Source organism: Plectropomus leopardus, chromosome 20 (genome assembly GCF_026936395.1).
Source record: "Plectropomus leopardus strain MGB_pleo_1.0 chromosome 20, ASM2693639v1, whole genome shotgun sequence".
Taxonomy (NCBI): Eukaryota; Metazoa; Chordata; class Actinopteri; order Perciformes; family Serranidae; genus Plectropomus; species Plectropomus leopardus.
In genome coordinates, this window is record NC_142195.1 from 1 (window position 1) to 24,212 (window position 24,212).

General features: G+C 47.3%; 1 protein-coding gene, 2 non-coding genes and 1 pseudogene across 3 annotated transcripts in view; all 4 read right to left on the reverse strand.

Moving 5' to 3' along the window:
- Nucleotides 1-11,685: 11,685 nt before the first annotated feature.
- Nucleotides 11,686-11,804, reverse strand: LOC148186117 (5S ribosomal RNA). Its single transcript, XR_015775269.1, has one exon. It is a non-coding gene; the product is annotated as a 5S ribosomal RNA (ribosomal RNA).
- Nucleotides 11,805-12,275: 471 nt separating this feature from the next.
- Nucleotides 12,276-12,384, reverse strand: LOC148186118 (5S ribosomal RNA; annotated as a pseudogene).
- A 471-nt stretch (nt 12,385-12,855) lies between these two features.
- LOC148186119 (5S ribosomal RNA) lies at nt 12,856-12,974 on the reverse strand. Its single transcript, XR_015775268.1, has one exon. It is a non-coding gene; the product is annotated as a 5S ribosomal RNA (ribosomal RNA).
- A 7,094-nt stretch (nt 12,975-20,068) lies between these two features.
- mapkap1 (MAPK associated protein 1) overlaps nt 20,069-24,212 on the reverse strand; it is a 52,255-nt gene continuing 48,111 nt past the window's right edge. Inside the window, exon 12 of the mRNA XM_042508834.2 lies at nt 20,069-23,058. Coding sequence (XP_042364768.1) covers nt 22,936-23,058 — 123 coding nt within the window. The 3' untranslated portion in view covers nt 20,069-22,935. The remainder of the gene's footprint in view (nt 23,059-24,212) is intronic.

Here is a 24,212-nt window from a genome sequence, read left to right on the forward strand (position 1 = left end):
ATGCCAAGTGCGCATATGGACACCCTTATGCTTGAACATGGTGTTCGTTATGGACAATCTGTGGCGAGCACAGAAGTCCAATAACAAAACACCACTCGGGTTCAGATCGGGGGGGCCATTCCTCCCGATCACACCCCTCCAGGTCTCACTGTCGTTGCCAACGTGAGCGTTGAAGTCCCCAGCAGAACGAGGGAGTCCCCAGAAGGAGCACTCTCCAGCACCCCCTCTAAGGACTCCAAAAAGGGTGGATACTCTGAACTGCTGTTTGGACCATAGGCACAAACAACAGTCAGGATCCGTCCCCCAACCCAAAGGCGGAGGAAGGCGACCCTCTCATTCACCGGCGTAAACTCCAATGTGCAGGCACCGAGCCGGCGCCTCTCACCAGTGGCAACTCCAGAGTGGAAGAGAGTCCATCCCCTCTCAAGAAGACTGGTTCGGAGCCCAAGCCATGCGTCGAGGTGAGGCTGACTATATCTAGTCGGAACTTCTCAACCTTTGGTTTTTGGTCAATACATTATATGCAGTGAGGATTATGAGCAGATTTTCACTTTACATGTCTCTTAGTGAAAAGGGCCTGTTTCCAGCATGCCCGCGCTGAATAAGCGCCAAAAGCGGATTTCTAACAGCGTCTTTCATCCAAGCTGCCTCTCTCCCCCACAGTGACTGAGAAACAGGTCTCTATGCAGGAAGAGTGTGAAAAGGGTTTAATATGATGGACAAGGTGGTTTTTGGTCAATACATTATATACAGTGAGGATTATCCCTGAGCTACCACCTTACCGTGGTGGAGGGGTTTGCGTGTCCCACTGATCCTAGGAGCTCAGTTGTCGGGGGTCACCAGACGGTTGGTAGGGTCACCCATGGCAAACAGGTCCTAGGGGAGGGACCAGACAAAGTGTAGCTCACAAGACCCCTATGATGATGTCGATCAATGGCTCAGAGTTCCCCTCGCCCAGACGCGGGTCTCCGGGGCCCCCCCCTGGAGCCAGGCCTGGGGGTGGGGCTCGATGGCGAGCGCCTGGTGGCCGGGCCTTTACCCAATGGGGCCCGGCCGGGCACAGCCTGAAGAGGCGACATGGGACCTCCTTCCCGTGGGCTCACCATGAAACGGGTGTGTGTAGAACCCAGATGCAGTACACCAAAGCTCAGGGATTGTTGGTAATGACTTTTATTAATACCAACACTCACGAAAAGCAACTCACAGTTATTCAGTTCGTTCTTCGGGCCGTGAGCCCAAACACAGTCTCTGGGAATCCCACGAGGAGAAGACACGAAGCTTGAATCTTCCGTGGCTGGAGAGCTGGAAACCCCGTGGCTCGACGAGCCGACAACACGTGTGTGAGCGTCGTCGGGGATTGCGCTGAATCGTGGTCGGGGACAGGCAGTGGATCCGAAGCCGGGAAAACAGTCCGAGAGAACAACGGTACCGTCGAGGAGCAGGCAGGAGGATCGTCGTGGTCGGCGGGGAGGTCTTTGCCAGTGAAGCCGTCAGATTTCCGGAACGCGAAGCGAAGCACGTGGTCGGGGACAGAAGACAGGTAGGTACACGGGGAGTCAGGCACGGAGAGCTGGTCGGGAACAGGCTGGGTCGGCAACGGTAAATCTGGCAGGGAAACGCTGGAGAGTCGTGCATAACGCAGAGGAACAATCTGGCAGTGAATGAATGTGTGGGAGTGTCTTAAATACCGGCCTGATTGGCGATGAGCCGCAGCTGTGAGAGAGGAGGCTGCAGCGGTGGGCGTGGCATGTCAGGAGAGCAGGTCAGGAGAAGGTGAGTGGAAAAATACTGGCGGTGAGGAGGAGGGGGAGGAAGCAGGAACCATGACAGAACCCCCCCCCCAAGGGACGGCCCACGACGTCCCAAAACGGGCGGGCGGAGGGGGCCCGGAGGAGGGCTAGAACTCCTCAGAAACCACCGACCAACGTCGACACCGTCGTCATCGTCGACACCGTCGTCATCGCCGCCATCGTCGCCATCGGAAGACGTCCCCCAAGCGGGAGGCGGAACCCCAGGTGAAGATCACACCCCGACGGTCCAGGAACCAGAGAAGGAGGACAAGCGGGCGGAGGACCCCGTCCAGGAACGGCGCGGAGGGCTGATCCGGATGGAGACGATGGAAGTCCGTAACGAGCTGGCCGTCCAGGATCTGCCGGGCGGTACAGGACCGCTCCTCCGGACCGTAACCTTCCCAATCCACGAGGTACTGGAGACCCCTGCCGCGGCGCCTGGAACGCAGGAGACGACTCACCGTGTAAGCAGGAGCGCCCTCGATGAGACGAGGAGGCGGGGGAGGTTGAGAGGCCGGCTGCAGGGGACACTCCCGAACCGGCTTGACCCTGGAGACGTGGAACGTGGAGTGGACCCTCATGGAGCGGGGCAGTTTCAGCCAAACTGCCACAGGGTTGATGACCTTCTCTATGGGGAACGGACCGATGAACTTTGGAGCCAGCTTCGGGACTCCACCCTCAGCGGGAGGTCCTTTGTTGACAACCAGACCTTTTGGCCCACCTGGTAGGAGGGAGCCGGGGAGCGGTGACGGTTGGCCGTGGAGGTGTACCGACCAACCGCCCGTAGAAGAGTCGCTCTGGCCCGGCACCAGGTCTGACGGCAGCGCGAATGTAGGCCTCCACCGAAGGGTAGGCCGTCTCCTTCTCCTGAGCAGGAAACAGCGGAGGCTGGAAACCATATGCGCACTGGAGCAGGGGATAATCCAGTGGCGGAACAGATGAGGGTGTTATGAGCAAACTCCACCCATAATAGCTGAGATGACCAGGACGCTGGCTGGTTGGCGGCCATACATCGCAGCGCCGTCTCCATCTCCTGATTCAGGCGTTCGGTCTGGCCGTTGGACTGTGGGTGATATCCCGAGGACAGGCTGGTTGAGGCCCCCAGGAGCCGGCAGAACTCTCTCCAGAACGCAGAAGTGAACTGAGGGCCGCGATCGGAGACCACATCAGAAGGGATGCCATGAAGCCGGACCACATGCTCCAAGAGTAACCCCGCAGTCTCTTTGGCGGAGGGAAGCTTGGGTAGAGGCACGAAATGTGCCATCTTACTGAACCGGTCTACCACTGTCAGGACTGTTGTGTTGCCACCCGACAGTGGTAGACCCGTAACGAAGTCCAGTGAGATGTGGGACCAGGGGCGATGAGGCACTGGGAGTGGGTGCAGGAGGCCGGCAGGAGCTTGGCGTGGCGTTTTACTTTGGTTACATACCAGACAGGCATTAACAAAGTCTTTAGTGTCCTCGCCCAGGGTGGGCCACCAAAACCGTCGCTGTAGGACCTCCCTGGTGCGAGTGATCCCCGGGTGACAGGTGAGGCGCGAGGCGTGGGCCCACTGGAGAACCTCCGACCTGAACTCATCGGGAATGAACAGGCGGTTCTGTGGGCAGGAGCTGGGACCTGGCTGCTCCTCCAATGCTGACAGGATGCGTTCTTCAATGTCCCAGGTGAGGGCAGCCAGGAGACGGGGAGCAGGGAGAATGTTGTCAGGACGGGATGTGGCCTCCTCCTCCTCCAGGAACTGGCGGGACAGAGCGTCGGGCTTGACATTGCGGGAACCGGGTCGATAGGAGAGGGTGAAGGAGAAGCGGGTAAAGAACAGAGCCCAACGGGCCTGGCGAGAGTTCAGTCTTTTGGCGGAGCGGATGTACTCGAGGTTTTTGTGATCCGTCCAGACCAGGAAGGGAATTTTGGTGCCCTCCAGCCAATGGCGCCACTCCTCCAATGCCAACTTTACCGCCAGTAACTCCCGATTGCCAATGTCGTAGTTCCTCTCCGCTGGTGACAGCCGCCGAGAGAAGAAGGCACATGGGTGCAACTTCTCATCCACAGCCGAACGTTGAGAAAGGACAGCTCCTACCCCCACATCCGAGGCGTCGACCTCCACCACGAACTGCCTGTCTGGGTCAGGAATGAGGAGTATGGGGGCAGAGCAGAAGCGTTCCTTGAGGTGTCGGAAGGCGTCGGCGGCGGCAGGAGACCAGCGGAACTGAACCTTGGATGAGGTGAGAGCCGTGAGGGGGGCTGCCACCGTGCTGTATCCACGAATAAACCGTCTGTAAAAGTTGGCAAACCCCAGGAAACGTTGCAACTGTTTGCGTGTGTCCGGAACGGGCCAGGAGGTCACCGCCGAGACCTTGTCAGGGTCCATTTCCATGCGGTTGTGACCCACGATGTACCCCAGGAAAGAAACAGAGGATGCGTGGAAGTGACACTTCTCCGCCTTCTGAACAGAGAGTTCTTGAGGAGAAGCTGCAGGACCGACTGGACGTGATGGATGTGTTCCTGTCTGGACCGAGAGAAAATCAGGATGTCGTCCAAATACACGAACACAAACTTATTCAGGTAGTCTCTGAGGCCGTCGTTGACGAGGGCCTGGAAAACGGCATCACTAGATACTCATAATGTCCAGTAGGGGTGTTGAAGGCCGTTTTCCACTCATCCCCCTCTCTGATGCGGACCAGGTGGTAGGCGTTACGAAGGTCCAGCTTAGTGAAGACGGTGGCCCCTTGTAACAGTTCAAACGCAGAGGCGATGAGGGGGAGAGGGTAACGGTTCTTCACGGTAATGTCATTCAGCCCCCTATAGTCAATGCAAGGTCGTAAAGAACCATCTTTCTTCCCCACGAAGAAAAATCCGGCTCCGGCAGGAGATGAGGAGGCGGATTGTGCCGCTAGCCAAAGAGTCATTTATGTAGGTCTCCATGGCCTCCCTCTCCAGGTGCAGAGAGGGAGTAGAGGCGACCCTTAGGAGGTGCTGTCTCCGGAAGGAGATCAATGGCACAGTCATAGGGCCGGTGAGGAGGCAGAGAAGTGGCCCTTGACTTATTGAACACCTCCCTGAAGTCGTTGTATTCGGGCGGCACCCCGGAGAGATCTGGAACGGACCCGGTCCTGGAGACGGGTCTAGCTGCGTCTGGCTGTTGGAGGCAGATCTGTTGGCATGCTGACCCCCACGCCAGGATTGACCCAGTGGACCAGTCTATGTGCGGATTGTGACGACGGAGCCAGGGGTATCCGAGGATCAGGGGTAAGCTGGGAGACTTCAGGACGTGGAACTGGATGGTCTCGTGATGTTTCCCCGACAGGAGCATGGAAATGGGGGTGGTCTGATGAGTGACGGTCCCCAGGAGGTGACCATCCAGTGCGCTGGCTGGTAACAGGCGTGGAAGAAGAACCAGCTCAATATCCAACTGCAACGCGAGGTCCTCATCGATCAGGTTTACATCGGCCCCAGAGTCAATGAACGTGGAGAGGGTGTGAGAACCCTCTTTCAGCAGGAACTGGACGTGGAATAGGGGGCGAAGACTAGGAGCAGAGTTCTGTGAACGGCTCAGCAGGATGCCCCCTTCTACCGCTGAGCCTGCCCTTTTACCGGACAGCCGGAGATGAAATGGCCGGCCTGACCACAGTAAAGGCAGAGATTAGCCCGACGTCGCCTCTCTCGCTCCTCTGGAGATAACCTGGTGCGACCCACCTGCATGGGCTCCATTACCACCAGGAGCTGAGTTTGGGGAACTGCTGGCAGTTGCAGAAGGACCATGACGATGAACAGGAACCCGCGGAGCGCCTCCCTCTAGTCGCTGCTCCCTCCTCCTTGCCTGAATTCGCCTGTCCAGCCTGGTTGTCAGTTCAATGAGGCCATCCAGGGAGTGGGGAAGATCAAACGAAATCAGCTCATCCTTTATGTAAGGAGCTAACCCGTTGAGGAATGCGTCACATTGGGCGCGAATTCCAGTCACTCTGCCGGGCTCGGGTCCGGAAGTCAATAGCAAAGTCAGCCACGGTCCGATCGCCCTGTCGCTGGTTCAGGAGACCTCCAGTGGCATCGGGACCCAGGGAAACAGTCGAAAACCTTTCGTAGCTCCTCAGCGGCGTGGAATGACGAACAGGCTGGAGTGCCCCTCTCCCACTCGGCCGTTCCCCACAGGCGTGCTCGGCCCGTGAGGTGGTTAATAGCAAACGCCACTCTGGCTCCCTCTGTGGCGAATGTGTGTGGCTGCAGAGCAAACAAGATGGAACAGTTCGTCAAGAACGGGTTGCACCCCTCTGGATCTCCGGCATACCGTTCTGGCGCGCCCACCCGGGGTTCTGGAGCGGAGCTGGGCGATGGAGTGGAACTGGGAGCCGGTTGAGCGGAACTTGCAGCTGGGGCGGCGTGCTGTGTCAGCGTGGTTGCCATCTGTTGGACCTGATTAGCCAACAGGGTGAGAGCTCTTTCCAAGGCAGAGGCAGACTGACGAGCCTCAGCCGCGTTGGAGGAGAGCTGAGCCTCGTGCTGCTGCAACATTCCCTCGGCAGCGTGCGAGACGATTCTGGAGAGTGCTGGCGTCTGCTGGGTCCATTTCTGGCCAGATTGTACTGAAAGCGGTGTGTGTAGAACCCAGATGCAGTACACCAAAGCTCAGGGATTGTTGGTAATGACTTTTATTAATACCAACACTCACGAAAAGCAACTCACAGTTATTCAGTTCGTTCTTCGGGCCGTGAGCCCAAACACAGTCTCTGGGAATCCCACGAGGAGAAGACACGAAGCTTGAATCTACCGTGGCTGGAGAGCTGGAAACCCCGTAGCTCGACGAGCCGACAACACGTGTGTGAGCGTCGTCGGGGATTGCGCTGAATCGTGGTCAGGGACAGGCAGTGGATCCGAAGCCGGGAAAACAGTCCGAGAGAACAACGGTACCGTCGAGGAGCAGGCAGGAGGATCGTCGTGGTCGAGCGGGGAGGTCTTTGCCAGTGAAGCCGTCAGATTTCCGGAACGCCGAAACGAAGCACGTGGTCGGGGACAGAAGGCAGGTAGGTACACGGGGAGTCAGGCACGGAGAGCTGGTCGGGAACAGGCTGGGTCGGCAACGGTAAATCTGGCAGGGAAACGCTGGAGAGTCGTGCATAATGCAGAGGAACAATCTGGCAGTGAATGAATGTGTGGGAGTGTCTTAAATACCGGCCTGATTGGCGATGAGCCGCAGCTGTGAGAGAGGAGGCTGCAGCGGTGGGCGTGGCATGTCAGGAGAGCAGGTCAGGAGAAGGTGAGTGGAAAAATACTGGCGGTGAGGAGGAGGGGGAGGAAGCAGGAACCATGACACACCACCCGTAGGAGGGGCCGTAGGGGTCGGGTGCAGTGTGAGCTGGGCGGCAGCCGAAGGCGGGGACCTTGGCGGTCCGATCCTCGGCTGCAGAAGCTAGCTCTGGGGACGTGGAATGTCACCTCTCTGGTGGGGAAGGAGCCTGAGCTGGTGCGCGAGGTCGAGAAGTTCCGACTAGATATAGTCGGCCTCACCTCGACGCATGGCTTGGGCTCCGGAACCAGTCTTCTTGAGAGGGGATGGACTCTCTTCCACTCTGGAGTTGCCACTGGTGAGAGGCGCCGGGCAGGGGTGGCAATACTTATTGCCCCCCGGCTCGGTGCCTGTACATTGGAGTTTACGCCGGTGAAATGAGAGGGTAGCCTCTCTCCGCCTTTGGGTTGGGGGACGGATCCTGACTGTTGTTTGTGCCTATGGTCCAAACAGCAGTTCAGAGTATCCACCCTTTTTGGAGTCCTTAGAGGGGGTGCTGGAGAGTGCTCCTTCTGGGGACTCCCTCGTTCTGCTGGGGGACTTCAACGCTCACGTTGGCAACGACAGTGAGACCTGGAGGGGTGTGATCGGGAGGAATGGCCCCCCCGATCTGAACCCGAGTGGTGTTTTGTTATTGGACTTCTGTGCTCGCCACAGATTGTCCATAACGAACACCATGTTCAAGCATAAGGGTGTCCATATGCGCACTTGGCATCAGGACACCCTAGGCCGCAGTTCAATGATCAACTTTGTAGTCGTATCGTTGGACTTGCGGCCGTATGTCTTGGACACTCGGGTGAAGAGAGGGGCGGAGCTGTCAACCGATCACCACCTGGTGGTGAGTTGGCTCCGATGGTGGGGGAGGACGCCGGTCAGACCTGGCAGACCCAAACGCATTGTGAGGGTCTGCTGGGAACGTCTGGCAGAGTCTCCCGTCAGAAGGAGCTTCAACTCCCACCTCCGGAAGAGCTTCGACCATGTCCCGGGGGAGGCTGGGGATATTGAGTCCAAGTGGGCCGTGTTCCGTGCCTCCATTGCTGAGGCGGCCGACCGCTGCTGTGGCCGTAAGGTGGTTGGTGCCTGTCGGGGCGGCAACACCCGAACCCGCTGGTGGACACTGGCGGTAAGGGGTGCCGTCAAGCTGAAGAAGGAGTCCTATCGGGCCTTCTTGGCCTGTGGGACTCCGGAGGCAGCAGACAGGTATCGACAGGCCAAGCGGAGTGCGGCGGCGGCGGTCGCCGAGGCGAAAACCCGGGCATGGGAGGAGTTCGGCGAGGCCATGGAAAACGACTTCCGGACGGCTTCGAAGAGGTTCTGGACCACCATCCGGCGTCTCAGGAGGAAACAGTACTCCGTCAACACTGTGTATGGTGGCGACGGGGCGCTGCTGACCTCGACTCGGGACGTTGTGGATCGGTGGAAGGAATACTTCGAAGACCTCCTCAATCCCACCGACACGCCTTCTGTTGGAGAAGCAGGGCCTGGGGACCCCGGGGGTGGGCTCCTCTATCTCTGGGGCTGAGGTTACCGAGGTGGTCAAAAAGCTCCTCGGTGGCAGGGCCCCGGGGGTGGACGAGGTCCGCCCGGAGTTCCTCAAGGCCCTGGATGTTGTGGGGCTGTCGTGGCTGACACGACTCTGCAACATTGCGTGGACATCGGGGGCAGTGCCCTTGGACTGGCAGACTGGGGTGGTGGTCCCTCTTTTCAAGAAGGGGGACCGGAGGGTGTGTTCCAACTACAGGGGGATCACACTCCTCAGCCTCCCTGGTAAGGTCTATTCGGGGGTACTAGAGAGGAGGGTCTGCCAGATAGTCGAACACCGGATTCAGGAGGAGCAATGCCGTTTTCGCCCCGGTCGTGGAACTGTGGACCAGCTCTGGACCTTTGGCAGGATCCTTGAGGGTGCTTGGGAGTTTGCCCAACCAGTCCACATGTGCTTTGTGGACTTGGAGAAGGCATTCGACCGTGTCCCTCGGGGAGTCCTCTGGGGGGTTCTCCGGGAATATGGGGTTTGGACTCCCTGATACGGGCTGTCCGTTCCCTGTATGACCGGTGCCGGAGCTTGGTCCGCATTGCGGCAGTAAGTCGAACTTCGTTTCGGTGAGGGTTGGACTTCGCCAGGGCTGCCCTTTGTCGCCGATTCTGTTCATAACTTTTATGGACAGAATTTCTAGGCGCAGCCAGGGTGTTGAGGGGGTCCGGTATGGTGACCTCAGGATTAGGTCTCTGCTCTTTGCAGACGATGTGGTCCTGTTGGCTTCATCGGGCCGCGACCTTCAGCTCTCACTGGATCGGTTCGCAGCCGAGTGTGAAGCGGCTGGAATGAGAATCAGCACCTCCAAATCCGAGACCATGGTTCTCGGCCGGAAAAGGGTGGTGTGCCCCCTCCGGATCTGGGATGAAGTCCTGCCCCAAGTGGAGGAGTTTAAGTACCTCGGGGTCTTGTTCACGAGTGAGGGAAGGATGGAGCGGGAGATCGACAGGCGGATCGGTGCAGCGTCTGCAGTAATGCGGACTCTGCACCGGTCTGTCTTGGTGAAGAGGGAGCTGAGCCGAAAGGCAAAGCTCTCGATTTACCAGTCGATCTTCGTTCCTCCCCTCACCTATGGTCATGAGCTTTGGGTAGTGACCGAAAGAACAAGATCGCGGGTACAAGCGGCCGAAATGAGTTTCCTCCGTAGGGTGGCTGGGCTCTCCCTTAGAGATAGGGTGAGAAGCTCGGTCATCCGGGAGGAGCTCGGAGTAGAGCCGCTGTTCCTCCGCATTGAGAAGAGCCAGATGAGGTGGCTCGGGCATCTAATTAGGATGCCTCCAGGACGCCTCCCTGGTGAGGTGTTCAGGGCACGTCCCACCGGTAGGAGGCCCCGGGGAAGACCCAGGACACGCTGGAGAGACTACGTCTCACAGCTGGCCTGGGAACGCCTCGGGGTCCCCCGGGAAGAGCTGGACGAAGTGGCCGGGGAGAGGGAAGTCTGGGTTTCCCTGCTTAGGCTGCTGCCCCCGCGACCCGACCCCGGATAAGCGGAAGAAAATGGATGGATGGATGGATGGATGGATTATGAGCAGATTTTCACTTTGCATGTCTCTTAGTGAAAAGGGCCTGTTTCCAGCATGCCCGCGCTGAATAAGCGCCAAAAGCGGATTTCTAACAGCGTCTTTCATCCAAGCTGCCTCTCTTCCCCACAGTGACTGAGAAACAGGTCTCTATGCAGGAAGAGTGTGAAAAGGGTTTAATATGATGGACAAGATGGTTTTTGGTCAATACATTATATACAGAGAGGATTATGAGCAGATTTTCACTTTGCATGTCTCTTAGTGAAAAGGGCCTGTTTCCAGCATGTCCGCGCTGAATAAGTGCCAAAAGCGGATTCGGAGTGCGTTTGTCATCAAAGCTGCCTCTCTTGCCCGCAGTGACTGAGAAACAGGTCTCTGCACAGGAAAAGTGTGAAAAGGGTTTAATATGACGGAAAAGGTGGTTTTTGGTCACGAAATTATACACAGTGAGGATTATGAGCAGATTTTCACTTTGCATGTCTTTTAGTGAAAAGGGCCTGTTTCCAGCATGTCCGCGCTGAATAAGCGCCAAAAGCGGATTCGGAGTGCGTTTGTCATCAAAGCTGCCTCTCTTGCCCGCAGTGACTGAGAAACAGGTCTCTGTGCAGGAAAAGTGTGAAAAGGGTTTAATGTGACGGAAAAGGTGGTTTTTGGTCACGAAATTATACACAGTGAGGATTATGAGCAGATTTTCACTTTGCATGTCTTTTCGTGAAAAGGGCCTGTTTCCAGCATGTCCGCGCTGAATAAGCGCCAAAAGTGGATTCGGAGTGCGTTTGTCATCAAAGCTGCCTCTCTTGCCCGCAGTGACTGAGAAACAGGTCTCTGTGCAGGAAAAGTGTGAAAAGGGTTTAATGTGACGGAAAAGGTGGTTTTTGGTCACGAAATTATACACAGTGAGGATTATGAGCAGATTTTCACTTTGCATGTCTTTTAGTGAAAAGGGCCTGTTTCCAGCATGTCCGCGCTGAATAAGCGCCAAAAGCGGATTCGGAGTGCGTTTGTCATCAAAGCTGCCTCTCTTGCCCGCAGTGACTGAGAAACAGGTCTCTGTGCAGGAAAAGTGTGAAAAGGGTTTAATATGACGGAAAAGGTGGTTTTTGGTCACGAAATTATACACAGTGAGGATTATGAGCAGATTTTCACTTTGCATGTCTTTTAGTGAAAAGGGCCTGTTTCCAGCATGTCAGCATGTGTTTGGAATTGTAAACAAATACTAGAAAATAGCGCTGTGAGGCTAAACCCAACACACGTGCGTCACGCTGCCAGTGTAGCGCGATAAGGTTTGTTTTAAGCATTTAAACGTGTCCAGTGCCTTGCAGCCAAACTACGCGGCCGTAGTCTGCCCTGGTCTGAGGTCCCAAAGCTGAAGCTGATTTCATTCCCGTAGTTTACTTTTAAACTACGGGAATCGGCGTCCGCTGACCCATTGATTTTGTTGGTGGTCATTGCGTGGTCTCCTCATCACTCACATTGTTTTTTTGTTGTTTTTTTTTTATCTGTTTTTTGTCCACCGGCTAAGCGGCAGCAGCACCCTCTGCCGGTGAAAAGCCAGAACTAAAAAGCTTACAGCTCCAGGTATTCCCAGGCGGTCTCCCATCCAAGTACTGACCTGGCCCAACCCTGCTTAGCTTCAGAGATCAGACGAGATCAGGCATGTTCAGGGTGGTATGGCTGTAAGCAACAGCATGAGTGACACACAAGCTATTTATAGATGGACGGGACAACCAACTTCCAAATTGTGAGCTCTGTGGCCAAAGTTTGTGATGTGTGTTTGGAATTGTAAACAAATACTAGAAAATAGCGCTGTGAGGCTAAACCCAACACACGTGCGTCGAGCTGCCAGTGTAGCGCGATAAGGCTTGTTTTAAGCATTTAAACGTGTCCAGTGCCTTGCAGCCAAACTACGCGGCCGTAGTCTGCCCTGATCTGAGGTCCCAAAGCTGAAGCTGATTTCATTCCCGTAGTTTACTTTTAAAAGTTTTGAATTTCCCACTGTGAATCGGCGTCCGCTGACCCATTGATTTTGTTGGTGGTCATTGCGTGGCCTCCTCATCACTCACATTGTTTTTTTGTTGTTTTTTTTTATCTGTTCTGTGTCCACCGGGTAAGCGACAGCAGCACCCTCTGCCGGTGAAAAGCCAGAACTAAAAAGCTTACGGCACCAGGTATTCCCAGGCGGTCTCCCATCCAAGTACTGACCTGACCCAACCCTGCTTAGCTTCCGAGATCAGGCATGTTCAGGGTGGTATGGCTGTAAGCAACAGCATGAGTGACACACAAGTTATTTATAGATGGACGGGACAACCAACTTCCAAATTGTGAGCTCTGTGGCCAAAGTTTGTGATGTGTGTTTGGAATTGTAAACAAATACTAGAAAATAGCGCTGTGAGGCTAAACCCAACACACGTGCGTCGAGCTGCCAGTGTAGCGCGATAAGGCTTGTTTTAAGCATTTAAACGTGTCCAGTGCCTTGCGGCCAAACTACGCGGCCGTAGTCTGCCCTGATCTGAGGTCCCAAAGCTGAAGCTGATTTCATTCCCGTAGTTTACTTTTAAAAGTTTTGAATTTCCCACTGTGAATCGGCGTCCGCTGACCCATTGATTTTGTTGGTGGTCATTGCGTGGCCTCCTCATCACTCACATTGTTTTTTTGTTGTTTTTTTTTATCTGTTCTGTGTCCACCGGGTAAGCGACAGCAGCACCCTCTGCCGGTGAAAAGCCAGAACTAAAAAGCTTACGGTACCAGGTATTCCCAGGCGGTCTCCCATCCAAGTACTGACCTGGCCCGTCCCTGCTTAGCTTCCGAGATCGGACGAGATCGGGCGTGTTCAGGGTGGTATGGCTGTAAGCAACAGCATGAGTGACACACAAGCTATTTATAGATGGACAGGACAACCGACTTCCAAATTGTGAGCTCTGTGGCCAAAGTTTGTGATGTGTGTTTGGAATTGTATCAATTGTTTCTCAATGCCGCCATCAGAAATCATGCATGTCTGTTTACTGCATTGCCATGTGCAAGCTTAGCTTAGCTCTGTGATAGCCATGTGGTACTCTCACTACCTGGGGCTCGCGATTACAGAGCCTGGGTCTGTTGAACTGCACTACGCTAATCCTGTTGCCTCTCGGGAGCGTTCCTGCTCCCTTGTTTCCTAGTTTCCCTGGATCCTGGCCGTAACCTTGACTGTGCCTGACCGTGGTGATAGCTGTGCTGTGATGCAGCCTTTGGTTGTGCTCGTGCTGTGGCTGTACTGATTCTGTGCCCCCCGCTCGCCCTGATCGTGGTCTGGTCCTGGTTGCGCCGATGCTGTGATCTTGCCTTTGGACAACTCCCTTTCACATATGCATGAGACTGTTATCATCTCTATCAACATCATCCTAGAGAGCAATTACTAATTTCACACCTACCATTATTGTAATATGACATGCATCTGTTTCTATTATTCTGTGTGCCCCCCTCCTCTCTCCCCCTCTCCCCCTCTCTTTCTCTTTCCTTTTTTGCCATGATTGTATTTCACTTGCTATTTACGACATCTATTGCTCGTCTGTCCGTCCTGGAAGAGGGATCCCTCACTATCCTCTACCGCTCTTCCTGAGGTTTCTTCCTCTTTTTTTTCCCCGTTACAGGGGTTCTTTTTGGGGAGTTTTTCCTTGGGTGATGTGAGGGTCTAAGGGCAGAGGGATGTCGTACACTGTAAAGCCCTCTGAGGCAAACCATGTTTTGTGATAATGGGCTATATAAATAAAACTGACTTGACTTGACTTGAATTGTAAACAAATACTAGAAAATAGCACTGTGAGGCTAAACCCAACAGACGCGCGTCACGCTGCCAGTGTAGCGCGATAAGGCTTGTTTTAAGCATTTAAACGTGTCCAGTGCCTTGCGGCCAAACTACGCGGCCGTAGTCTGCCCTGGTCTGAGGTCCCAAAGCTGAAGCTGATTTCATTCCCGTAGTTTACTTTTAAAAGTTTTGAATTTCCCACTGTGAATCGGCGTCCGCTGACACATTGATTTGATGAGCCTCCTCATCACTCACATTGTTTTGGTTTTTTTTGGTTTTTTTTAATACAAATTATAACACAGTTATATACAGAAAACCACATTTTCTATCTATTAATCCATGTTCTCGTTTCTGGCATATAAATGTGTTTCTAACTGATTCTGGGCAAGTCACTCAAAATCCAGTTTTTGAGCTGAAAGACATGACATTGTTCAAAATACACATTTTGCAGGAGTGAAAATCTACTTATAATGCAAAATGTATCACAGTTAAATACAGAAAATCACATTTCCCATCATATTAATCCATTATCACATTTCTGGTAGAGAATTGTGTTTCTGAGTGTCTCCTTGCAAATCAGACAACTTTCGATAAAAACCCACTCAACATCCACTTTTTGTGCTGAAAGACACCTGGCTGATCAAAGTACACGTTTTGCACCAAAAGACAATGTAAGTTAAAGAATACAAAATTTGTCAGCATTATATTACTCAAAACCATGTTTTCCATCATATTAATCCATTTACACATGTTTTTTTGGCATACAAATGTGTTTCTAACTGATTCTGGGCAAATAGGACAGCTTTCAGTAAAAAGTCAGTTAAAATCCTGTTTTTGCACTGAAAGACACCATAGCTGCTTCAAAAACACCTTTTGCAGCAAAAGACTTGTAAAGTGAAAATCTGCTCATAATAAAAAATGTATTACAGTTATATACTTAAAACCAGGTTTTCCATTATATTTATGAATTTTTACATGTTCCTGGCAATACAAATGTGTTTCTAACTGATTCTGCAAAAATTGGACAGCTTTCAGTAAAAAGCCAGTTGAAATCCATTTTATGCACTGAAAGACACCTGACCCTGATCCAAGTGCACCTTTTGCAGCAAAAGACATGTAAAGTGAATATCTGCCCATAATAAAAAATGTGTCAGTGTTATATACTCAAAACCAGGTTTTTCATCATATTAATCCATTTCACATGTTTCTGGCATACAAATGTTTTTCTAACTGATTCTGGGCAAATAGGACAGCTTTTGTTAAAAAGCCACTCAAAATCCATTTTTTGTGCTGAAAGACACCTGACACTGATCCAAATACACGTTTTGCAGCAAAAGACATGTAAAGTGAATATCTGCCCATAATAAAAAATGTGTCAGTGTTATATACTCAAAACCAGGTTTTTCATCATATTAATCCATTTCACATGTTTCTGGCATACAAATGTTTTTCTAACTGATTCTGGGCAAATAGGACAGCTTTTGTTAAAAAGCCACTCAAAATCCATTTTTTGTGCTGAAAGACACCTGACACTGATCCAAATACACGTTTTGCAGCAAAAGACATCTACACGTTTTCATTAAAAAGTTACTTAAAATCAACTTTTTGCATTGAATGACAACCTTACAGATCCAAATACATCTTTTGCAATAATGATACTTTTAACAAAGTATCAACAACAAAAAGAAGTCACTTTTACTAAAAACTCACGTTTTTCGTCAAATGCAGCCTAAACCAGCTCTAAGTAAATAGCAACTCAAAATCCACTGTTTGCAGCAGATCCCAGTCAAACTGACCCAAATCCACATCTTACAGCAAATGGTACTGAAAGTGAAAGTCTACTCATTATGGTGAAGTTATCAAAGAAAACTGCATGTCATCATGCTTTCATGAAGCAAGAGCACTCAAACTCAGAATCTGTTTTTTGTATATTTTTTTTTTCAAGAGAAATCCATCCAAACATTGCTGTTTGGGGTGCCCCTTGGCCTACCTGGTGAAGCACAAAAATCACGGTTTGGTACGCAACGTGGTTTTGAAATAACAGTATGGTTCAGTTCTCAGTTAAGAGGGAAAATGCAAAAAACTGCTCATCATTAATTTGGAACATTAGTTTATTCAGTTAAACAATAACATTTAACAGTTGTCAGCTGTGACACAGAAGTGTTAACTGGATGAGGATGGTTTCCCGCAGGAATCTTCCCATCCAGCCATCCGGCTTCTGTTAACCCACTAATACAGAAAACCTAAATCATTCCCCATTCATTCTCTTTGTACTGTATTCATCTATAGCTTATTTTTTATTTAATTATTCTTATTATCCTGTTATCCTGTGGTGTGTCTTGTGTTTAAAGGAATTTACAAATTTCCTGCAATTCTGCACCAGCAATTCTGCACCATCCCCTGCACTATATCAATTACATTGAGGGTGTAGAAAACAGCATAACTTCTTCTACACCTGCCAACAGCCCACCATCATTCTCAGTTAAAAAATTTATGAAATCAAAACAAGGCATTTAGGCTGCAGTGACATCTACTGGAGATGTGAAAAAGAGGCTGGTGCACACGTTATTTTTTGGTGAAAAAAATGTGTTTTTACAGAATGAGGTTATTGCCTTCTTGAATGAAGTGTTTAACTTAAGGTTGATTAAATCTCCAGCTCTCTGCATCTTGAGTTTCTTACCAGATAATGTTGTTATGAGTAAATGAAAGAGACTGGGTCTGCCTGGCTGCAACATTAGGATATAGAACAGTATTAATGATGACAAAAAATGGCCACATTTGAATGTGTTACATACAGAATCATGAAGAGAGAAGAGATTTTATATCAAATTTGGAGATGTTTTTGGCCTTAATAGATTGCCTGACTAATGTGGTAATGACACCTTCTTTGATGCATTGGTAGATTCTGAAGAGAGTCATACTGTGCACTTTTTTTTTGGTTGCCTGTGTGTTGTATTCTTTTGTCTGGGTTTTTTTTTTTTTTTGTATATCTGTCTTTACTGGAGTTGTGATTTGTGTTTGGGACTGTAAACATTTGTGTTGATTATTTGCTACAATGGTTTGGTTTGATGTCCTTACCAAAAAATATCAATTTATAAAAAAGAAAAAAGAAAAAGAAAAAATAAGTATGTAAGTAAGTTAATACTTACTTATAGTATGTCATTAAATACAAAACAATTAAAAGTCTTTGTAAAGAGTCAAAAAATGAAAATGAAAAACATAGTACATAAGAACATAAACATAAGAATCTAAAAAAAAAGTGGCATGATTAGTCATAAAAATGCAAAGAAAAAGTTATAATTTAACATGTCAACATAAGTATGTCATTTTTTTCTTTTTGTGAGAAAAACATTTTTTTTTTGGTGAGATTTTTTTTTTCCATGTGTGGAACCCAGTGAAAAAAGAAAAAATCAGGAGGAAAATAGGGCTGATTTTTGTGTGTTTTCATTTTGTTATTAAAAATTATCATTTTGACCACAAGAAGCTGAAGCGCACCACCAGGGGTGTTCTCGTTTCTCTCTGCACTCTAAACACAACATGCATCTCTTATTATTTGAATGCTGATATATGAGCACTTTCATGTCACATAGAAGGTTATTGTCATAGGGGTGCATTTGTGTTTTCTCATGTTTTATCTTCAAAATGCAAAATGCAAAATCTAACATCAACACCAGCAGCCTCCAGTACTTTCAAAAGTTTTCATGCATGGGTAAATTAATGAATTTTATACTGTATAAGAAAGAAAATAATAAAACGGAATAAAATTCCGTTTACACCTCTAGGATGAATTGTTGGACACACAAGTCAAATGTGGACCTCCCTGTGAAATATGAAACAATCAAAAATGAGCTGACAGGCCAGAGTGGTGATTTAGATTGATTGAATTAGATTTCAACTGTTAATAACCACCCAAAGCATAGTAAAATAATGAGTTTGCACATTAATAACAGCAGGAACACCACAATGCTTCATCATTTCTTTGTATGTTTTTGTTTGCTTGTTTGTTTGTCCTGTTTTGTCCTGCTTTGTCTGGTCTTGTCTACATTTCTGTCTCCCCCATCTACCCCCATGTATGCATTGCCTATCAATATCCTGTTTTTGTCATTGTTTTTTTTTTCTCTCTTTTCCTTGTACTGCACTTCTGCATTCACTAATAAATAAATTAAAAAACAAACCAAAAAGAACAGAAAACGAAAATGTGTGGGTTTGTGAGTATCTTAGCAATAAAAAAAAATGTAAATGGAGCTGAAGTGTGCGGACCTGCCTCTGTTCAAAGTTGTTGTAAATTTAAGGTGTGTTGATGGATTTCCATTGTCAGCTCATTTATTGAGTAAAATTACAAATAAACATTTCCCTAAAAGTTGCTGGCAGTCAACTCAGTGAATTAATTTTTTTTCAGTATCCAGCTGCTGCTAGAGCCTGCCAGACATCCTTTAATTTTCTAGTATGAAAAACTTGTCACGCATGAACAGTGATTAAAGCAGCCACAGCTCAGCTCTGAGCACAGAGTGTTGATTCTCTACTGACCAATCAACAGACTGCAGTGTTTGTAGCTCCACCTTTTAGTACTGGATCTGTGTGGCAACCAAAGCAGAAGGGTGACCAGAAATGGGGATGGTTCAGAATGTACCATCCACAACTTTTCACAATGGAAAAAATACATTGTTGTGAAGTACTGAGCATATGACTGGATAAATGAGACTTGAATGATACTGCGCAAGTTGTGTGAGATTGTAAACCAATTTTCTGATATAGTTTTGCTGTTGTTAAACATGGTCCCCAATTAATCAGTAAATCAATATATTCACCAATGACACATTTTACTTCACAAATTCAAGGTAACACAGCATGACTTATTGATAAACAAATGGTCATTTTGTGGGTGAAGTATTCCTTCAAAAACATCTTAAATCAAATGATCACTTCACGGCAAGTATGGAGAGAGGCAATAACAGCACAACTGACAACACAAGCCATACAAGGGTTAGAAAAAAAGGGGTGGCTGTGGCTCAGAGGTAGAGTGGGTCGTCCTCTAATCAGAAGGTCAGCAGTTTGATTCCTGGCTTCTCTGGATACTGACCCCAAATTGCTCCTGATGCCGTGTCACCGGAATGTGCAAATGTATGAATGGTTACTACCTAGTAGGTGGCACCTTGTACAGTAACTTCTCCTACCACTATGTGAATGTGTGTGTGAATGGGTGAATGTTACATGTCTTGGGAAAGCACTTTAAGTCCATTTACCAATTAACCCTTGAGGGTATATTTGTTATAAGTTATATCAACATTTAGCTTCTCACCAATGTGCATTGTATGAATGCTGTTGACATAAACAGACTCAAACAATGAAGATGTGACGAGATGTCATTCACTGAACTAAACCGTGGAAAATTAGATGGCTCAGAGGTCCCTAGTGATATGTTGTGGGGAAGTTGAGAGGTTCAGTCCATTCACCCCATTCTCTATATTGTTACTTAAATGAGCCCCTGGGGCGTGACTAAAAAAAGTCAAATAAACTACTCTGTGGTGTGCCAGTATGGTGGCAATATAAGAAAATAACTGGCCAATCTGAGCTGAATATATAAAAAAATTTGGTTCACACTTGCAAGCTCTTTATATATTAATGTTACTGTAACAAACATGTTAGAGAATTTACTCCTCTAAAAACATTCACAAAGCTGATTTATTGAGTATTTCCTTTACATGTTGAACTGACAAGAAGAGTTTTTCAATTGCCTTTTGCAGAAACACTGCTTCAATTTTGGTGTGATACTGCCACCAACTGTTGATGAGTGGAGTAGCCTGAAACCAGCCAGTATGTGCCAGCTGCCTTCTAACAGCTGCTCAGCACTATTAGTTGCAAAAACCTCCATAGGGTACCTTTAAGGCTTCATGAGACTTATGTCTGTGGGCATGTTGGCTTTACCGGCATGTTTCTCTGCTGTTTGGATTTTGCTAAACCAACCTTAGGTTTACCACAATGCCCAAATGTGTATTTTTTTTAGCTTCAGAATGGTGGTATGGTGTGAACTCTAACTCAGAGCTTCACAGTAACAATTTCTTCTTGCTGTTTCTGTCTGCTTGAAGCTTTCATATGAAGCGCAATTTTGTTTAAAATCCTAAAAATATGCTTTGGTCATACCCTTAAAAATCACAGTGAACACTGTTTATACACTCAATTGCCAGTTTATTAGGTCCACCAAGCTAAAACTAATGCAGTCTGATAAAGCAGTCCTTTCTCATGAAGGTTCTAATATTCAGTTGTTGTTTACTGTGAGGTATTGACTCATTTGAAGAGGCCTCTCTATTATTTTGTCCATTGCATTCATGTGAGCATTAAGGGTGTTTTCAATACAGTGGAAATACCAGAGAAATATCCTTGCTTTTTTTTCAATATTATTTTAATTCATTTATTTATTAACACTGACATCAGAAAGTATGATGTTTTTTGATTTCGAATGGTGGCTATACCTGAGTGACCAATTTCTTAGCCTATATAAAACCAAAACAGCTTCTTAAAAAATATAAATTGTAGTATTTTAGTCATAAACAAATATTGTCAAAAAAATGTCATCTCTTCTTAAAAAGGCCTGTAGGGTCCATGTACTTGGCAGCGACCAGATTTTTGTTTTGAAATTAGAAAACCAAAATCAGGAAACAAGCTGTTTTACCATTGACTACCATTTAGAAACAGGGAAACAATAAAAATAAGTCTGTGGAAATTAGTTTCTCAATTTTACATTGCTTTTCTTGTTGTGACCTGGTTCTACAGTGTTCATTAATACTCATTCATCCACATCATACAAGACAGTCAACTTTAATTGTTTTGCGATGAGGAAAATAGTACGTACGAGTGCAGTAAAGTGAACCTATCGGGGGCACAGATAACATTAGCAGGCTTTTTTATTTAGCATTAGGCTTTATGTATGGCTTAAATATACCTCAATGTGCTCACATTTTAGATGCATTCAGGTTGTATCATATGAAGCATTTACTCATGAGAATGTCACAAAAATAGCACTGAGATTTGTAAGCACCTAGCTGGCATCACTGTCCATTGACCCCATGGCTTAATGGTAATGCGGCTGTACTTAGAAGACTCTATGGATACATTTTAATGTTGACCTTTTCGAATGCGGAAGGGGGACTTTGTTCACGTCATGTCGCCAGACACCTAATGACATTTTCAGTATAAAGACGGCTGATATGTTCATGTATTATTGTCGAGAGGAATAAGGTAGTAAGGCAAACTCTGACCACCAGTTATCCTTACACACCGGCTCCAGATCAACCGCCTATCAGCACTCCTGACTTCCGGGTATAGCGGCATAACGATTTCTGGGTCATAACAAGAAAAGCAATTTAAAATTGAGAAACAAATATCCACACCCTTATTTTAATTACCAGTTTCTATTTATATATATGTCAAAGACATCAGATAACGGATTATTTTTGTCGTTTTCTGTTTTCAATGACCAAAACAAAAAACGGGGCTCAAACACATCAAACATGTTTGTACCTGTATTTTCCACCTTCCTCTACCAGTCGCCACAGTGATTTCTTTGCCCTTTCTGAATCAGTTAGGAATGGTTGCCTAAATGTTGTGGGGTATAATGTTAGCATGTTTGTGGTGCCCCTTGCATTCATCTAGTCCCACCGATTGACACACTTGGGTGAAGTTGGTGTAAATGAGTCAGCATGCTTGAGTTATTCCCACTGATGTAACCTACTGTTGTGTAGCAAAAGGGACATACTTTTGGTTTTTATTCACCGCTCTCTGGCCACAATCCTCATAATTCAAAGTGAAACTAAAGAGACTCCCAACAGAAGACCTAGGTTCTGGAGGATCTTCTATTTGGGTCTGAAAATGGTGTAACTAACCAACTTTCAGGAAGCTAGCTTAGCATTGTGTGCCTCTCAGCATCAGAGTGTTTTGGTTTTGCGTGGGAGGGGCAGTTAACAATTTATCTGTTGTATTTGCTGCCTTCAAGCTGCCTTGTTGAGAATAGTGGCTTTGAGAACAATATATTTTGCACAATTTAAGCTATATATATTATTTTCCAGAGATAATAGCATTAGTTCTAAGAATTGTTGGTTTGTAATATGTACCAAATTAAAAGCCTTATACTGAATGGTTTAATACAAATACGTATATTGTTAAACCCCAATACAGAAGGAAGGTGTAAAAACAAACACCTGAATGTATAACATTACACAATTTGACAAAAGGCTGAATCAGCACCTCTCTGACACACTAAAACATAATGAGAGGAAGAACTACTGCAGGGCTGTTGCATTAGTTTTAGCTAGGTCAGTCCAAGGGCTTGAGAACTGACAGTCACCGGTTCACGTCCTGCTTGCAGACCAAGTGTGGATCCACTACTGAAGACCTGCCAATTTACCTCCTGGGTACTGCTGAGGTGCCCTTGGGCAAGGCACCAAACCCTGAAATTGCTCCAGGGGTGCTGTTCATTGGCTCATCCTTCATTGCAGGTGTCTGATGTGTAAAAAGAAGGACACGTGGAAGCTACATTTTACCTGCCAATTTATCGGAAAACTGTGTGGATTGACAAAACAGAATAAAATTATAAAAAAAATTGTCATGTTTTATGTTACTTCTTTTAAAAATGAAGGTCAGAAGCAGACATTTAGCATGTAGCTTTGCTTTTTTTTTTTTTTAACCCACTCACTGAGGTTATACAAATCCATCCTAAAGAATGAAGCTATACTTCGAGGCAGTGAACAAACAAGAACTCACGGTGACATGGCAGTCAAAACTCTGTCCCACAATTCTTAAAAGACATTTTCTTTTGTAGAAAAAGGATGTTTAGGGTTTCTTTTTGCTCCTGGCCTTACATTGCCCATACAGTTTCAGAAACTTGTTCAGCAAGAGCAGACACACATCTTTGCTGTCTGTTTTCTGCCTGTCTCCTCAGACTTGACTCTCCTGTCTCCTCGTTGGTTCAGAGTAATGCTTTCTTTATATGAGTATGTTGATGGGTCAGTCTGTGCACATACAGGCAGATGGCCTGTCTACTGGCCCGTCTTCTTTTCCTTCTGAAAACTGAAGCTTGTCCGGCGACTCAGTTTCCGCTGCTTCTGGGCAAAGTAATCAGCCCGAGAGGTGCTGGCCCGGGACTCCAGGATATAGTTCACCTGAAAATTAACAGTGGCAGAAAACCTCTTTCAGTCATGATAGGTTTTAAAATTGCTGTGGAAACACACAAGTTTATCTGACATTCACTGCAGGTTAGTATGTATTTTAGGATTATGCATCCTTCACAGTTAGTTCAAGACTCTATGTCTACCTCAAGTAAAGAGCTACCCATATATAGTGAAGACTTAATGCCTGTAAGTTGACCATAGATACCTGAGATGGACCAGTGCCAACAAATGTAGTAACAAACACATTCCTCACTTCTCAGAAGAACCTTAGTTCCTGACATGTTAGAATTTGATCCCAACCATCTGCACCATGACAACTGCATAAATACCACTGTCTTTTCTCTGTTATTGAACGGCCACACGGCTTCAATCTGTCTCAGTCAATCAGTCTCTGCTCCTAAATTCCACCACAGTATCACAATATCATCCTATCACTGCCCTTAACGGGCCTTATTCACCAGAAATTTCTTCTTAAATTACATTTGTGCATTTTTTAAGAAGATTCTGATATTCACCAATGTTTTCTTTTTGGGGATTTAAGAACAGAATCTACACATACTGAAGAGTACTCTTACACACATTTTATGCTGACATATCTGTGCAGAATAAAGGGTTTTTGGGTTTTCTTCAACTCTACAGTTGCATATTATAAGATTTATATTACAGATTACAGATTTTTTTTTTACAATATTTACATTTTTTAGAATTAGATTCATTATGTTGGGTTTATTTAAAAGACTAACACCTTGATTCTCACCAGTTAGTTTATAAGGAACTATGCCATCTAAAAATATGTGATTGATTGCTCTCAAAATCAAAATCACTTTTGACAAGTGGGTCAAAAAGTGACAAAGCAGCGTAAATGTGATTGCCGTTATTGCTGCAGTTATTGACTGCACTGAAACTAGGAATATTAAATATCCACCTGAAATTTGAATTTTTTTATTAATTTAAAAAACATACATTTGGATTAAAAAAAACTCAAACTAAAAAAACAAAATATGTCTTCATATTTTGAATTTACACTGGAAAATACACACTGTGCATTTATATATGAATTTATTACTGCTCCTTCAAGGCCGACCTCACCACAGCGCAGAACTTTCCATGTCATTGGTGATGTGACAGCATATGAGGTCTTTTAA